Source organism: Macaca nemestrina, chromosome 18 (genome assembly GCF_043159975.1).
Source record: "Macaca nemestrina isolate mMacNem1 chromosome 18, mMacNem.hap1, whole genome shotgun sequence".
In the NCBI taxonomy this organism is placed as follows: Eukaryota; Metazoa; Chordata; class Mammalia; order Primates; family Cercopithecidae; genus Macaca; species Macaca nemestrina.
The window spans coordinates 22,153,172-22,169,122 of record NC_092142.1 but is presented as its reverse complement, the minus strand read 5'-3'; the positions used below and the strand labels follow the sequence as shown (position 1 = coordinate 22,169,122).

The following is a 15,951-nucleotide window of genomic DNA, read 5'->3' as shown; positions in this document are numbered from 1 at the left end:
GAGCATGGGGAGGGCTGCCGAGGCTGAGCCTGGGCTGGGAGCCCAGGGGTGGACGTGGTCATTCCTTTCCCGGAATGCTACTTAAAGGATCAGGCAACCGGATCCGGCATCAGGTGGCTGCAGACAGCAGTTCCTACATGACCGCCGGAGTCACTCCCAGAGTTCAGCCAGAAAGGGCCTTGTGTTCCAGGCTGGCTTTAGAGTGGCTCAGGTTGGAGGTAAGAAGCGAGATTTCTGTGTGAAGGTGTGCCACGCTGAAGTCTGTGAGCACATGTGCACGGGTCCTTTCCCCAACTCTGTACAGACTGCTGGCAAGACTCCCACAGCAACACGGAAGACGTATTCACTCCAAATGGCAAGAAACGCATGGTGGTGCCGAGGTTCTTCTCACACAGGGGGACCACAGAGAGGCCAGAGGGGCAGCTGTTGGGGTTTGGAAGTGCCATCCCATCCCCGTCCCTCTGAGTTCTGATCAGTTGAGAAACAGATCCAGAAGGTGGTGAGAAATAAAGCAGCAGTTTAGTTGAGGTAAAGCAGTATTGCCAATGAGGCTTGGCTCTTCCTGCAGCCAGAAAGGCTTCTTAGGCCTCCCTCCCAGATCAGGGATTGACACGTGGCCTCTGTGGGGGACCTCAGGGAGCCCTGTTCTCCTTAGCGTGCTAAGGACCCATGAAGCAGTGAGGCTGCCTGCACCCAGTACCTCTCTACACAGTGGCCCCGCTACGCAGAGAAACTTGGACCAAAAATATCCGACTTTCTCCTGTCACAATCTCAGCAAGATAAATAAAAGGGATCAGTTCCCACCCCACAGTTCAGCCAGTGTGGCAGTTCCTGTTTTATGGACCTGCAGGAATGCAGAGAGAGAAACCATTGCCTCTGTTTGGCGGGCTTCCAGGTGAAGCTTTAAAGAAGGGAAGCCCCTGCCTGCTGAGTGGTGGAGGCTCCAGCGGTCAGTTCTGACCAAAGACGGTGCCTCTGGGGAAGGCCACGTTCTTCTTTGTGTATTTCTGGGTGGCGTCTTCACGGCTGCCTGGCTGCTAGGTACTGATTGTGTCCTCTCCTTCCACCCCTAGAGCTGGAACACGGCTGGCATTGGAGAAACCCTCACGGATGACCTGCCTGCCTTTAGTCTCACCCCTCTCGAGTACATCAGCAACGTAAGAGCTTCTGTGTGCTTCTCCGGGGTAGTCCAAGCCTTTCAGACCTTCCTTGTCTTTTGATTCTTGCCCTTATAGATAGTCATTTCCTCATAGGTGTTATCTGACCCTTTTGGATAGCCTGTGCTTTAGGGTAGTCTGCACCCAGATCCTGGACTTTAAGAAGATGCAACAGAGCCACATGGCGATTCCAGACCCCGGCACATTCTCACCCCTTCACCATCTCCCTATATGAGATGTGGCCACTACCTAAGGGTGCCAGAGTTGAGAGTCTAATAGGAAATCCTGACTTGGGAAGTCAAGAGGCAGGTGGCCACATTCTTCTCTGTGGCTTTCAGAAGAGTAGTGTGTGTTTGTGGTTGTGAATTCAAATTCAGGCAGCTTTTAGTGATCACCTACCATGTGCCAGGCTCTGTGCGGAGTGCTTTCATGTTTAACTTCATAGTAACAAACAAATCTCTTCGGAAGAATTGCAGTTATAGAGACTGAATATTAAAAGAGAACAGAATAAACCATGCAGGGGAGTGGGGGCACGTGGAATCCTTGCTGCCCTCCCCATTCACCCCTGGGAATTGACAGTCACCCAGACACCTGCATACAGCCTTTCTTTCTGTTCCTTCCTGCAGTCTAGCTCAGGTGCTCTTAAATGTCAGTGCACACAAGAAACACTACAGAGGAGTAATATGTGCCAAACCACACTCACCTCACACAATGGGAGATTTCTGGGATTTTTCAAGGTGATTTCTGCCTTACGCTCTTGCCTTAGAATCCAACCCCTATGTGTAAGTTGTGACTCTGCTGAAATAATTAGAAGGGAATTTTAAAAGTATTATAAATATTAGGCTGGGCCTGGTGGCTCATGCTTATAGTCACAGCACTTTGGGAGGTGGAGGCAAGAGAATTGCTTGAGCCCAAAAGTTTGAAACCAGTCTGGGCAACATAGGGAGACCCCACCTCTACAAAAAAGTAAAAAATTCTCCAGGCATGGTGGTGTGTCCTGTGGTCCCAGCTACTTGGGGTGCTGAGGTGGGAGGATCGCTTGAGCCCAGGAGGTCAAGGCTGCAGTGAGCTGTGATTGCACCCCTGCACTCCAGCCTGGGCGACACAGCAACCCCCTGCCTCAGGAAAAAAAAAAAGTACATGTTGTATAATTGCAAGAAGTGCATGGCAGTCCCACTGGCAGGCAGTGAGGTGGCTGGCTCTCTGCTCTCTGTTCATTTGGGGCAATATCAAGTCTAAAACAACAGTCATTTCCCTTCTATTTCCCAGGGCACCTGATACCCTCTACTGATGAAACTGTTAAGATGTGGGTTGGTCTTTACAACCCATGGGAATAATCTGATTTTATTTTTATTTATTTATTTATTTATTATTGAGATGGAGTCTCGCTTTGTCACCCAGGCTGGAGTGCAGTGGCACTATCTTGGCTCACTGCAACTTTCACCTCCTGGATTCAAGTGATTCTCCTTCAAGTGATTCTCCTGCCTCAGCCTTCCGAGTAGCTGGGATTACAGACGCCCACCACCACACCTGGCTAATTTTTGTATTTTTAGTAGAGACGGGGTTTCACCATGTTGACCAGGCTGGTCTCAAACTCCTGACCTCAAGTGATCCGCCCACCTTGGCCTCCCAAAGTGCTGAGTTTATAGGCATGAGCCACCGTGCCTGGCTGAATGATCTGATTTTAGAACGGAGATAGTATGCTTGCAATCTAAATTGATTCAGAAAATGATGGTGCTGGATGGGACCTGAGAGGCTGCCAAGTTGATTCTAAGGTTGAAGAAACTGGGGTCTAGAAAGGGAAGGAGGGCTAGGAGGAGTTTCCAGGCCTAGGCCCTTCCCTGCCTGCTGCTGTCCTCCTGGGTTGTACGGAGGCTGATGACCTGAACCCAGGAAAGGAAAGGAACACCTAATTGAACACGTACTGTGTGCAAGGACAGTGCCAGGTTGGTTAGTGGCTGGGCCAGATCGTGTCTGTGAGACAGGTTTGGCAGCCCTCCTTCACAGTGGGAGTAGGGCTGGGAGGAAGCAGCGACTTACCCAGTGGCTGCTCTGTTAGGACACCAGCTGCTTTACGTGCATAGCACATGTATTAATTCTACCCTCACCACAACCTTTTGAAGTAATATGAGGTCATCCTCATTTCAGCAATGATGATCCAAGGTCCTGACAGATTAAAGTTGCCCAGGTTCTCACAGTGGTAGAGCCAGAACTCCAACCCAAGTCTGTCTGACCTCAAAACTTTTCATTTTTCCCAAGTCACTGAGTTAACCCAACTAGAATATCAAGAAATATTGATTGCATATGTGAGAACAGTAGACAAATATCCACAGGTGGGATGATAAGCAGCCCTTTCCATGTTGATTTCCATATTGATTTCCAAAGAGTGAATAGAGCCAAGACCCCTGAGAGAAACCTGCCCCGTGAGATCCATCTAGGAACCCCAGCAGTCCCTACAGTCTAAGGCTAATTGATTGAAGTTAGAGGTGTCAGATTGTTGAAATTTTTCACCTAAATGATACTTTGCCTTATTGGTGAAAGCCCTCACCCACACAGAATCATGTGAGCATTGTAAAGAGATGAAATAGGAGAAAATGCTTTGAAATTTTAAAACAATGTATATGCAAGGTAAAGTTGAGTCTGTGCACTTAGCCAAAAGTTTATGGCTACAGATGAAAGGTATACAAAATATAGGAGTATGTCTGGGGTCTTTGTATATAGTAGGTGTTCGGGAAGGGCTTGTTGAGAGGAATTATTATAGTGTGGAGAAATTCCAACACCAGAAATCAGCATCCTTCTCTTCCCCTAGCCTTGGGGAAAAATGATGAATTTGTTAATACTTCAGGCTGAAATTTACAGTAGTTGTTATTAGTGAGGTAAGTGGCCACTTGCTTACTTTGGGTGAAAGATTATACTGAGTACATCAAAGAAAAAAATGATTTATTTTACCATCTGTGTATCTCTTACAAAGGGACACCAGGCCGGGCGCGGTAGCTTACGCCTGTAATCCCAGCACTTTGGGAGGCCGAGGCGGGCAGATCACCTGAGGTCAGGAGTTGGAGACCAGCCTGGCCAACGTGGTGAAACCCCGTCTCTACTGAAAATACAAAAAAATTTAGCCAGGTGTGATGGTAGGCACTTGTAATCCCAGCTACTCGGGAGGCTGAGGCAGGAGAATTGCTTGAACCCAGGAGGCAGAGGTTGCAGTGAGCCAAGATTGCACCATTGCACTGCAGCCTGGGCAACAAGAGCAAAACTCTGTCTCAAAAAAAAAAAAAAAGAAAGGGACACCAAACTAATCATGAATGTTTACACTCACACAGCCAAACCATATTGAATGTTTAGAAACAAGGGCATGATCATCCTGTAGTTCTCTGGGCTGGGTAGATTTTTGAGTCTCTGTTAACTTCTGGACACCACACCCTGAAAGGAGCCCGCTGTTACGTAGACATGTGTGAGGCCAGACTGAGAAGATCTTGCTTCGATAGTCCCCTGACTTTTAGCTTACAGAATTAATTATCAGTGGCAGGAATGTCATGGAATGAATATGTAGCCGGAAAAAAAAAAGCAACAACAGGCTCAAAGACCTTTTAAAAACATATATTATCTTTTTGAAACCTGAAAAGTCAGCCCCCTTATTTTGAAACAAAACGTGTACTTAACCTTAATGAATGATAATAGAAATAGGAAACAAATGATTGAATGAATGATAAAAACAATGAATGATAATAGAAATAGGAAATAGTGGTCTGAAATACACTCTTGGCATCACATGGGTATCTGACAAACACATAACCAAGACTGCTAATGGTGGGCATGTTCTAAATGTCTTTTAGGACAATTGCAAATGACCTTTTGCAATTCCCCACCAGCCAGGGTTTTGTCTATCTTTAGTTTCAAGAGTTTATATTATGAAAACAATATAGTTTTTTCTTCAAATTAATTTATAGTTATAAATGGCTTTTTTTTCCAAACAGAATTCCTTTCTTCTTCTGGTTAAATTATCTAGGAGGGAGAGAATCAGATCCCAATCCAGAAGACAGGATTTTTTTTTTTTTTGAGAGAGAGTCTCTTTTTTTTTTTTTTTTTGAGACAGAGTCTGCCCAGGCTGCAGTGCAATGGCATTATCTCGGCTCACTGCAACCTCTGCCCCTGCCGAGTTTGAGTGATTTTCCTGCCTCAGTCTCCCGAGTAGCTGGGATTACAGGCGCCTGCCACCATGCCCGGCTAATTTTTGTACTTTTAGTAGGACAAGGCTTCACCATGTTGGCCAGGCTGGTCTTGAACTCCTGACCTCAGGTGATCCATCCACCTCGGCCTCCCAAGGTGCTGGGATTACAGGCATGAGCCACTGCGTCTGGCCTCAGAAGACAGGATTTGAATTCTTGCTTGGCCTCACACTTTCTGAGACTGGTATCTTATTGGTTTTTCACCTATGAACAGTAATATATTTTTTATAGAGTGCTTCAAATTTTACAAAGCATTTTGATATCCATTAGTTCATTTGAGATAGAGATTGTGTTGAATGCATTTCAAAAATATTGGGGCCATTATAAGAAGGACGAATCTGGCCGGGCACGGTGGCTCAAGCCTGTAATCCCAGCACTTTGGGAGGCTGAGACGGGTGGATCACAAGGTCAGGAGATCGAGACCATCCTGGCTAACATGGTGAAACCCCGTCTCTACTAAAAAATACAAAAAAAAAACTAGCCGGGCGAAGTGGCGGCGCCTGTAGTCCCAGCTACTCGGGTGGCTGAGGCAGCAGAATGGCGTGAACCCAGGAGGCAGAGCTTGCAGTGAGCTGAGATCCAGCCACTGCACTCCAGCCCGGGAGATAGAGCGAGACTCTGTCTCAAAAAAAAAAAAAAAAAAAAAAAAAAGGATGAATCTATAATCTATATGCAAACTACCAGTGATTCTTTTTTAGGGTACTGCCATAACAAGCATCACCACATACTAGAAAGATCAGACTTGGGATCACCCGAGGTCTAGCAATTTTGTCTCTCTGCCTTTACACAAATGTACCCATAAAGTAATAACCCATATGTATCAATGTCAGGCTAACAGCACTTTCTTTTGTTTCAGATCGGGCAGTACATCATGTCCCTCCCCCTGAATCTTGAGCCATTTGTGACTCAGGAGGACTCTGCCTTAGAGTTGGCATTGCACGCTGGAAAGCTGCCATTTCCTCCTGAGCAGGGTAAGCGGGGATGGTTTCTGGCGATGTTACAAGTCAAGTTGTCAGTTTCCAGGGTAGAAACCCCAGATGACACCTTATCCTTGGGCTCGTTTGTCACCAAGCCCTGTTTTTTTTTTTTAAACCTTCTAACTTGTACTTTTTGTACAGATGCCACATCTATAACAATATCACAACTTGAAAAAATCTATAAGCACATCCCACTGTGGAACACACTGGTATTTCCACTTTCGCTTGTGCCCTCTGGCTCTGCTCTGTAAGCAGATGGTATTTTGTGTGTAACTTTATATTCTGTATTATTATTATTATTATTATTATCATTATTGAGACAGAGTCTTGCTGTGTCACCCAGGCTGGAGTGTTGTGGCACGATCTCAACTCACTGCAACCTCCGCCTCCCGGGTTCAAGCAATTCTCCTGCCTCAGCCTCCTGAGTAGCTGGGACTATAGGCACGCACCACCACGCCTGGCTAAGTTTTGTATTTTTAGCAGAGACGGGGTTTCGCCATGTTGGCCGGGCTGGTCTCAAACTTCTGACCTCAAATGATCTGCCCACCTCAGCCTCCCAAAGTGCTGGGATTACAGGCATGAGCTACTACACCTGGCCCTAAGATGTAACTGTTCTCGGTTTCCTGTGTTTCCCATTGAGGCCGGAAGCTTCCTGGCACTTTGGTGCATTCAAGCAGCTACTGCAGGCCAGGTCACCCAGCAGGTTCTGCGTTTTCCTTGGTGACCTCCTTTTCTTTTCAGGGGATGAATTGCCCGAGCTGGACAACATGGCTGACAACTGGCTGGGCTCGATCGCCAGAGCCACGATGCAGACCTACTGCGATGCGATCCTGCAGATCCCCGAGCTGAGCCCGCACTCTGCCAAGCAGCTGGCCACCGACATCGGTGGGTCCTCAGGGGACAGGCGGTGGCAGGGACAACTCTTGCCCACTGCATCTGTCAGTTTCTCCTTTGCCCTCCAGGAATCTCATCCCAAATCTCCCCTTAGCTTCAGCTGTGGATTTGGCTCTGAAGCTGGTTGCAAATTCAGATTCTGCAGGCCCCGCCCCAGAGATTCTGACTTAGCAAGGCCGGGTTGAAGCTCAGACATCTGTGTTTTCAAAGAGGACTTGAGAACCATTGAGGGGAGCTTCAGTGAGATAAGCTTCAGCAAGTCCTGCAGCCTGGCCTCACCTGGCCTGCTCCATTTGTACCATAATTCCCAACCCGTGTTTAATGAGCTCTTACTGCATACCAGGCATGCCTGGCGCTGGACCAAACACTCGCACCCATCATCTTATGAAATTCCAAACTCCCCTATGAGGTGGGTGCTCTCTTCTCCATCATACCGATAGAGAACAGAGGCCCAGGGCGGTTGCATAACAAGGCTACGTGGCCAGGATCACTCTGTGGTCTCCATCCAGATAGCATCCTGCCTCCCAAGTCAGTGGGCGTGTCCCCTCTGCTCCTGCCTGCCCTCTTCACTGGAGGGCCTCACTGCCCAGGTGTGCTCTGAGCGTGGGGCTACTACTGGCAGGTAGCAGGGAATCTCCCCAGTCTCTTGATACCATTCCATTGCCTTGCCTGCTCTTTAGCATAACACAGCTCTTGGGGTGGTCAGGAGAGTGGGTGGTAGACGCCTGAAAGATCAGCTCCCTGGGGACCCAGCCAGAGCTTCGTCCTCAGTGACCACAGGGCTGAGCCAGGCTCAACCGGCTTCTGGCTCTTGTTTTGCAGAAGAAGAACTAGAAGGGAGGTGCTTTTCTCCAGGTCCCAGAGCTGTTAGTGATGGAGACAGGCCTGGGATCCAGCTGTCCTGAGTTCCTGACCCCTGCTCATTTCATAGTCAGCTCTCCGCACTTACCAGAGGCATAGGCAGCCTTATGGCTGCTTCCCATCAGAGAAAGATGAGAGAATTCAGTTGCGTGTTGGTGTTCCCTGTTAGTACAGGCAGCAGCAGGGGAAGAACTGGAACTAGTGAGTGGAGTGAGATCTAGGGATTGCCCCTCAGTTTAGTTGTTCTTGTTATTCCTCCCTGTTAAGCTCCCCCTGCAGATTCATTTCTTCACTCATTCAGCATTGCTCCAGCATCTGTGGGCCAGCCGTAGTTCTAGGAGATAGAGACAACAGAGCTTTAGGCAGCTCCCATGCTTACTGAGCTCACACTGTAAGGATGTGAGGTTAGGGGCAGGGAAGGTAAGGCTAGTATATGAAACTGACAGGGTATAAGGCAATAGAGTTGGTGAGGTCTGTGGCAAAGCATGCACACCCAAAAGACATTCAAATTAAGCGTGAGCACAAACAGAACAAAAAACACTGTAGGCCAAAGAAAAGTGTCCTAGGAGACTGTGGGCCTGCTGTTTGCATCTCGTGGCTGACAGTCAAGTGAAGCTCACGGTTTTATGGATAAACTTGTAAAGGAGTAGGTACCTGCCTGGCGGCACCTTTGCTGGGAAGCAGCTCTTCCTGAGTCAACCAGGACAGAGTAGGCACCTCCTCCCTGCCCTGCCCTGCCCTGAGTTGGGCCTCAAAAAGACAACACAGGGGGCTAGGCACCATGGCTCGTGCCTGTAAACCCAGCATTTTGGGAGGCTGAGGCAGGAGGATTGCTTGGGCCTAGGAGTTTGAGGCCAGCCTGGGCAACATAGCGAGACCCTGTCTCTACAAAATGTTAAAAAAAAAAAAAAAAAAAAAAAAAAAGACATAGGGAAGGTTGAGGCCTTGCCTGGAGCTCCACTGTAGTCAAGGAGAAGACATGAACCCAAGATCAGAAAGTAGACAGGGGGGCCGGGCTCAGTGGCTCACGCCTGTAATCCCAGCACTTTGGGAGGCCGAGGTAGGTGAATCACGTCAGGTCAGAAGTTTGAGACCAGCCTGGCCAATATGGCGAAACCCTGTCTCTACTAAAAATACAAAAAGTTAGCTGGGCATGGTGGTGGGTGACTGTAATCCCATCTACTTGGGAGGCTGAGGCAGGAGAATTGCTTGAACCTGGGAGGCGGAAGTTGCAGCGAGCCGAGATCGTGCTGTTGCACTCCAGCCTGGGCAACAAGAGTGAAACTCCGTCTCGCAAAAGAAAAAAAAAAAAAAAAAAAAAAAGTAGCCAGGGGTGTATTGGGTGGTGCTGTCTTCTAGTCTTTCCAAGCATGAACTGGGAGGAGCTGGAGAAGGCTTTGCAAGGCTTCCCTTGGGTTGGGTTGCACTGCCCAGGATGGAGGGAAAGGCAGCGTTGATCTACTGATCACCTGTGACACATCGGGTGCTCTCATGTTCGTTTCCCGCTTCATGCCCTATCCATGCTGCCTGATGGGTGGTAACTGTGTGGACAGATGGAAGCAGAGACTCAGGGAGGTGAAAGGGCTTCTCTGAGGTCACACCTGGCTGCACCTGGTTTGCTCCCCCATGCTGACAGTGTCGCCCAAGCTTGCCTGGTGTTTAGAACCACTGGGGTCGGCTGGGCGCGGTGGCTCAAGCCTGTAATCCCAGCACTTTGGGAGGCCGAGATGGGTGGATCACGAGGTCAGGAGATCGAGACCATCCTGGCTAACATGGTGAAACCCTGTCTCTACTTAAAAAAAAAAATACAAAAAACTAGCCAGGCGTGGTGGCGGGCGCCTGTAGTCCCAACTACTCGGGAGGCTGAGGCAGGAGAATGGCGTAAACCCAGGAGGCGGAGCTTGCAGTGAGCTGAGATCCGGCCACTGCACTCCAGCCTGGGCGACAGAGCGAGACTCCGTCTCAAAAAAAAAAAAAAAAAAAGAACCACTGGGGTCACTTTGTAGAATGACAGAACCTTAGAATCCTCTCTTGGGATGCTCATTGACCTAGTCTGGTGGTAGGCTCAGAAATCTGTATCTGGCTGTATCCCCAGGGCCTCAGGGGTCATCTGGGAAATGTGGAAACCTGCATTATACCAGGGTCCCACCCTGGACACTGTCCTTGTCTTCACTTTGGGGTTCTGACGGGAGGTCTTTGGTAGCTGCTCAGACAAGCTCGTGTGTCTCCTGACCCTCTGGGTTTCCCAAGTGGTCGGTGGATACATTGGGGTCCAGGGCTGGGAACCCAGGAGTCCCCAGAACAGAGCTTTGGGTGAGGTCAGCTGGTCCTTCAGACTGGTGCTGAAGGCGGGTGTGTGCATGGGAGTGTGGATGTGAGAGTGTGTGTGCATGTGAGTGTGGATATGTGTGTGTGGGTGTGGATGAGAGTGATGTTGGTTAGTTCTTTATTAGAGTTCCTAGACTCAAGCCAAGCTCACAGTCTAGTCTGACACTGTGGGAAGAACCTGGTGAGTAAAGGGTACTACCTATTGAGGGCAGGGTGGGCGCCCCGCATCTAGGGACTTGGCAGGGCGGCTTCTCTGTTTCGTATTCAGTGGAGGCCTTGTGGGGCTCTCTGGTGCTTGGTGCTGAGTCTGTGGAGCTCTGTCTTTCTCCTCTCCGCCCCCACAGACTATCTGATCAACGTGATGGACGCCCTGGGCCTGCAGCCGTCCCGCACCCTGCAGCACATCGTGACACTCCTGAAGACCAGGCCTGAGGACTATAGACAGGTCAGCAAAGGCCTGCCCCGTCGCCTGGCCACCACCGTGGCCACCATGCGGAGTGTGAATTACTGACCCCACCGCACACCCGACCACCAAGAGAGCCAGGGGTGCTGTTCTGTGACTCGCCAGCACAGATTTGCTCAGAAACTCTGCCCAATCTTGGGCAAAGTTACTTGAAAAAGACTTAATTCAGCCGTGCGCAGTGGCTCACACCTGTAATCCCAGCACTTTGGGAGGCCAAGGCAGGCGGATCACGAGGTCAGGAGTTCGAGACCAGCCTGACCAACATGGTGAAACCCCATCTCTACTAAAAATACAAAAATTAATGATAGAGTGAGACTCTGTCTCAAAAAAAAAAAAAAAAAAAAAAAAAAAAAAAAAAGGCCTTGATTCATTTGTATAATCAAAAAGGAGTTGTAAATTAAAGATGTATTATTTATCAGAGAAGACTTTTTAGATAATTTTTTAAAGGATCAGATCTTGAAAATGGAATAAATAACTACTGTGAAATGCAAGAAGACTGTTTCCTTCCTTCTTTTTGTTTCCACCCTCACTCTTTCACCCAGACTGGAGTGCGGTGGTATGATCTCGGCTCACTGCAGCCTCTGCCTCCTGGGCTCAAGTGATTCTCCCCCTTCAGCCTCCCGAGTAGCTGAGATTACAGGCACCCGCCACCACGCCCGGCTAATTTTTGTATTTTTAGTAGAGACAGGGTTTTGCTGTGTTGGCCAGGCTGGTCTCAAACTCCTGACCTTAAGTGATCTGCCTGCCTCGGCCTCCCAAAGTGCTGGGATTACAGGTGTGAGCCAGCGCACCCAGCCTTTTCCTTCTTCAATGCATTTTTTAGTGCTTCCCACATGCCTGCCGTGCTGTGTGCACTGGGGATGTCTGGGGATACGGGTCCTGCCCTGTAGCTTATGCTCGGTGGGAGAGGGAGGGAGGGAGAAGAAGGTAAATAGGGGTAATTTCGGAGGTAAGTGCTAGCGGAAAAGCGGGTGTCAGGGTGGAAGCTGGCACTGCATAAAGTGGGCAGCCCAATAGTCTTGATTGACGTTGATCAGAGAGTCTTATAGAGTAAGAGCCATGTGGCGGAGAGTGAAGGAAGAGGTGCGTTCAGGCCCAGGGAGTGGTGCAGACTGGGCCCTGAGGCATGTCCAAGGGCAGCTCGGGCAGGAGAGGAAGGGCTACGTGGAGGAAAGGGGAAAGCAGTATCCCTGGAGAAACTGGGGGCCACATCATATGGGGGCTCATCAGCCATGGTAAGGAATTTGGCTTTCACTTTTTTCCTTTTTTTTTTTTAAGACAAGTTTTCACTCTGTCACCCAGGCTGGAGTGCGGTGGCACAATTGAAGCTCACTGCAGCCTCGAACTCTTGGGCTCAAGCGATTCCCCTGCCTCAGCCCGTTAAGTAGCTGGGACCGCAGATGGGGACCACCATACCTGGCTAATTTTTAAAAACATTTTTTGTAGGAACGGGGTCTTGCTTTGTTGCCCAGGGTGGTCTCGAACTCCTAGGCCCAAGTGATTCTCCTGCCTTGGCCTTCCAAAGTGCTAGGATTACAGGTGTGAGCCACTGTGCCTGGCCCACATTTTTTCTTTTTTAAAATGTATGGTGTATGAACTTCAGGGTTTTTCATTAATAGCATCTATCTGTTAAAGATTATATTTGGCTATAAGTAATGGAATAACATAATTTGAGTGACTTAAACAGAAATTAATTTTTCTTGATAACAAGAAGTAAAAAGTGGCTGGGCACGGTGGCTCTTGCCTATAATCCCAGCACTTTGGGAGGCTGAGGCAGGCGGATCGCCTGAGGTCAGGAGTTGGAGACCAGCCTGGCCAACATGGCAAAACCCTGTCTCTACTAAAAATACAAAAATTAGCTGGGCACGGTGGTGCATGCCTGCAATCCCAGCTACTCGGGAGGCTGAGGCAGGAGAATTGCTTGAACCTAGGAGGCGGAGGTTGCAGTGAACCCAGATCGTGCCACAGCACTGCAGCCTGTGTGACAGAGTAAGACTCCATCTCAAAAAAAAAAAAAAAAAAGGTGGTGGCTACAGGCACTGATGTAGTGGCTGGTTGGAGTCAGGCCCAAGGCCAGCCTTTCTGTGATTTGAAACTTTGCCCCATGTGCTGGAGGCCTCATCGTGGAAGGTGACTCTTGCAACTTCAGGTGCTGCATCTGCGTTCAGGGAAGAAGAGAGCAGAGATGGTAGAGCAGCAATTCTGGCCCTTCTATCAGGCAAGTGGCAGCTTCCCTGAAGCCCTGGCCAACCTTCTCCTAGCCCTCACTGGCCATTTCTCAGTCATGGGGCATCCCCGCTACAAAGGAGGTGGGAAAGCCCAGGCTGGCTTCCACCAGCGTTTCTCAGCCTTGGCTATGGACGTTTCGGGCTGGACAGCTGTGTGTTTGATGCTGTTCTGTGCATTACAGGCCGTTTACCTTTCCTGACCCACTAGGTGCCAGTAATATTTTCCTAGTTGTGAAGCCAAAAATGTCTCCAGAAATTTCCTTCAGTTGAGAAACACTGGCTTAGACCAATCAGGACTTACAGCCTGAGCTGGGCTTACTGCCTGCCTTGATTGGGTTTCTGTTAACAAGAAAGAAAGGGGATGGCAGTTGTGTCTGTCACAGGGGCTGTCATTGGAATCAAGCCCTGCCTGGGTCTCAGGGGCTGGGCTGAGCTCTGCCTCTCTCTGGGGTATCTCACTTAAACCTCACCACAGACTGGGCATGGTGGTTCACGCCTGTAATCCTAGAGCTTTGGGAGGCTGAGGTGGGAGGATCGCTTGGGGCCACGAGTTTGAGACCAGTCTGGCCAACATAGTGAGACCCTGTCTCTACAAAAAAAAATCTACAGCCTGCGGTGGTGTGCACCTGTGGTTTCAGCTACTCGGGAGGCTGAGGCGGGAGGATCGCTTGTGCTTGGGAGTTTGAGGCTACAGTGAGCCAAGATTGCACCACTACACTCCAGCCTGGGTGACAGAGCAAGACTCATCTCTACAAAAAATTTGTTAAAATTATCTGGGTTTGGTGGTGGGCACCTGTAGTCCCAGCTACTCAAGAGGGTAAGACAGGAGGCTCAGTAGAGCCCAGGAATTGGAGCTTGCAATGAACTATGATCTCAACACTGCTCTCCAGCCTGGGTGACAGTGAGACCCTGTGTCAATCAATATATAAATAAATAAACAGACCTCACTCTAGCCTTGGGAGGCAGGGAGTCTTATCCGCAGTATGACGAGGTTTAAGGACTTTCCTAGAGCCACTCAACTACCACGTGGCAGGGCCAGAGTTCAGAGTGAGCCTGGTGACCGTGGTACCTGTACTCCTGCCTGGCTGCCAGGCAACCTTCCTCCTGTGGGACACGGTGGGCACGCGGCAGGACACGTCATCCCAGCGGGCAGGCAGGTCACCCAGGCCAGCCCTCTGGAGTGACCCTGCCATGCCCAAAGGCTTTTTTTTTTTTTTTTTTGAGATGGAGTGTTGTTCTATTGCCTAGGCTGGAGTGCAGTGGGGTGATGTCAGCTCACTGCAACTTCCGCCTCCTGGGTTCCAGTGATTGTCGTGCCTCAGTCCCCCAAGTAGCTGGGATTACAGGCACATGCCACCATGTCTGGCTAATTTTTGTATTTTTAGTAGAGACGGTGTTTCATCGTGTTGGCTAGGCTGGTCTTGAACTCCTGACCTCAGGTGACTTGCCTGCCTCAGCCTCCCAAAGTGCTGGGGTTACAGTCGTTAAGCCACTTCGGCCAGCCTCCAAGGCCACTCTTGAACCAGCCCCACTGGGCTGCCAGGGCCCGTATCCCACCGGCTCTGTCCTCACAGGGCTTCCCACACATGCCATCCTCACATCCTCAGAACCAGTTTGGCTGGCCCCGACAGCATCTGCTTCAAACCCACATGAAGAAAAATATTTTGGTTTCTCATGTGGTGGATCACAGGCTGTTCCTGGCAGGTTTGAGCCTGGCTATTGCCTCGAAGAAGCGAGAGCCAGAAACCTGGAAGGTGACACGTGCTGCTGGAAAGTGGAAGTGGAAGCTTTGTGGTGAGCTTTGTGCTGGGCTCATGAGAGCTACTAGGCTGTGGAGTGGGACAGGCTTGGGCTTGATTCAACGCTTCGCCACCTCCCAGCTGCTGTGTGACCTTGGAAAAGTCACCTCACCTCTTCGAGCCTCATTTCCTAATCTGAAAACTGGGAGTCAAAATGGTACCTAATTCATAGGGTTATTTGAAGAGCCACTGAAATGCAGTGGTGGGGGCCACATGTACACAATGTTAATTTCCTGCTTTCTTTTTTTTTTTTTTGGAGACAGAGTCTTACTTTGTGGCCCAGGCTGGAGTGCAGTGGCGTGATCTTGGCTCACTGCAACCTCTGCCTCCCAGGTTCAAGCGATTCCCTGCCTCAGTCTCCCGAGCAGCTGGGATTACAGGCATGTGCCACCATGTCTGGCTAATTTTTGTATTTTAGCAGAGATGGGATTTCACCATGTTGGCCAGACTGGTCTTGAACTCCTGACCCCTAGTGATTCGCCCACCTCAGCCTCCCAAAGTGCTGGGATTGCAGGCATGGGCCACTGCGCCCAGCCCACAGTGTTAATTTCATAGTCGTCTGGCATCTGTAACCCACCTTCCTTTTTGGGGTAGAGTTAGGATTTACAGAATGCTGTTTTCTGGGCAATTTGGTCTCTGCAGCCTAAGTTTCCAGCCGTAAAAAAGGAATCTCAGAGTAGGAGCAGGACAGCATTTCTCTCCGCTAGATCCAGAGGGCAGGGGAATGACTTTTAGCAATGAGGCCATTGCACCACAGCCTGGCCCTCACGGCCCCCTGAGAGCAGGGATGGCAAGGTGATGCTCACCCCCAGCCTGGTCCTGACCTCACAATCTACAGGCAGCTCCAGGACGTCTCTGAACAGGACCTCTCACAGGTGTCTGTAAAGGGCCGCCCTCCATAGATTCACTCAGGGCCGGCCAGGCAGTATCTCCATCCATTCCCTGTTGCCGTGGCCTGTTCAGGATGATCATGGGCCCTGGGCGGGTCCAAATGAGCCTCATTCCTGGGGCTATT

General features: G+C 49.8%; 1 protein-coding gene across 1 annotated transcript in view; it reads left to right on the top strand.

Annotated features, from left to right (window-relative positions):
• LOC105485017 (component of oligomeric golgi complex 7) overlaps positions 1 to 11,207 on the top strand; it is a 66,440-nt gene extending 55,233 nt beyond the window's left edge. The window contains exons 14-17 of the mRNA XM_011747171.3: positions 1,074 to 1,157; positions 6,243 to 6,357; positions 7,105 to 7,248; positions 10,791 to 11,207. Coding sequence (XP_011745473.1) covers positions 1,074 to 1,157; positions 6,243 to 6,357; positions 7,105 to 7,248; positions 10,791 to 10,957 — 510 coding nt within the window. The 3' untranslated portion in view covers positions 10,958 to 11,207. The remainder of the gene's footprint in view (positions 1 to 1,073; positions 1,158 to 6,242; positions 6,358 to 7,104; positions 7,249 to 10,790) is intronic.
• The last annotated feature ends 4,744 nt before the right edge of the window (positions 11,208 to 15,951 follow it).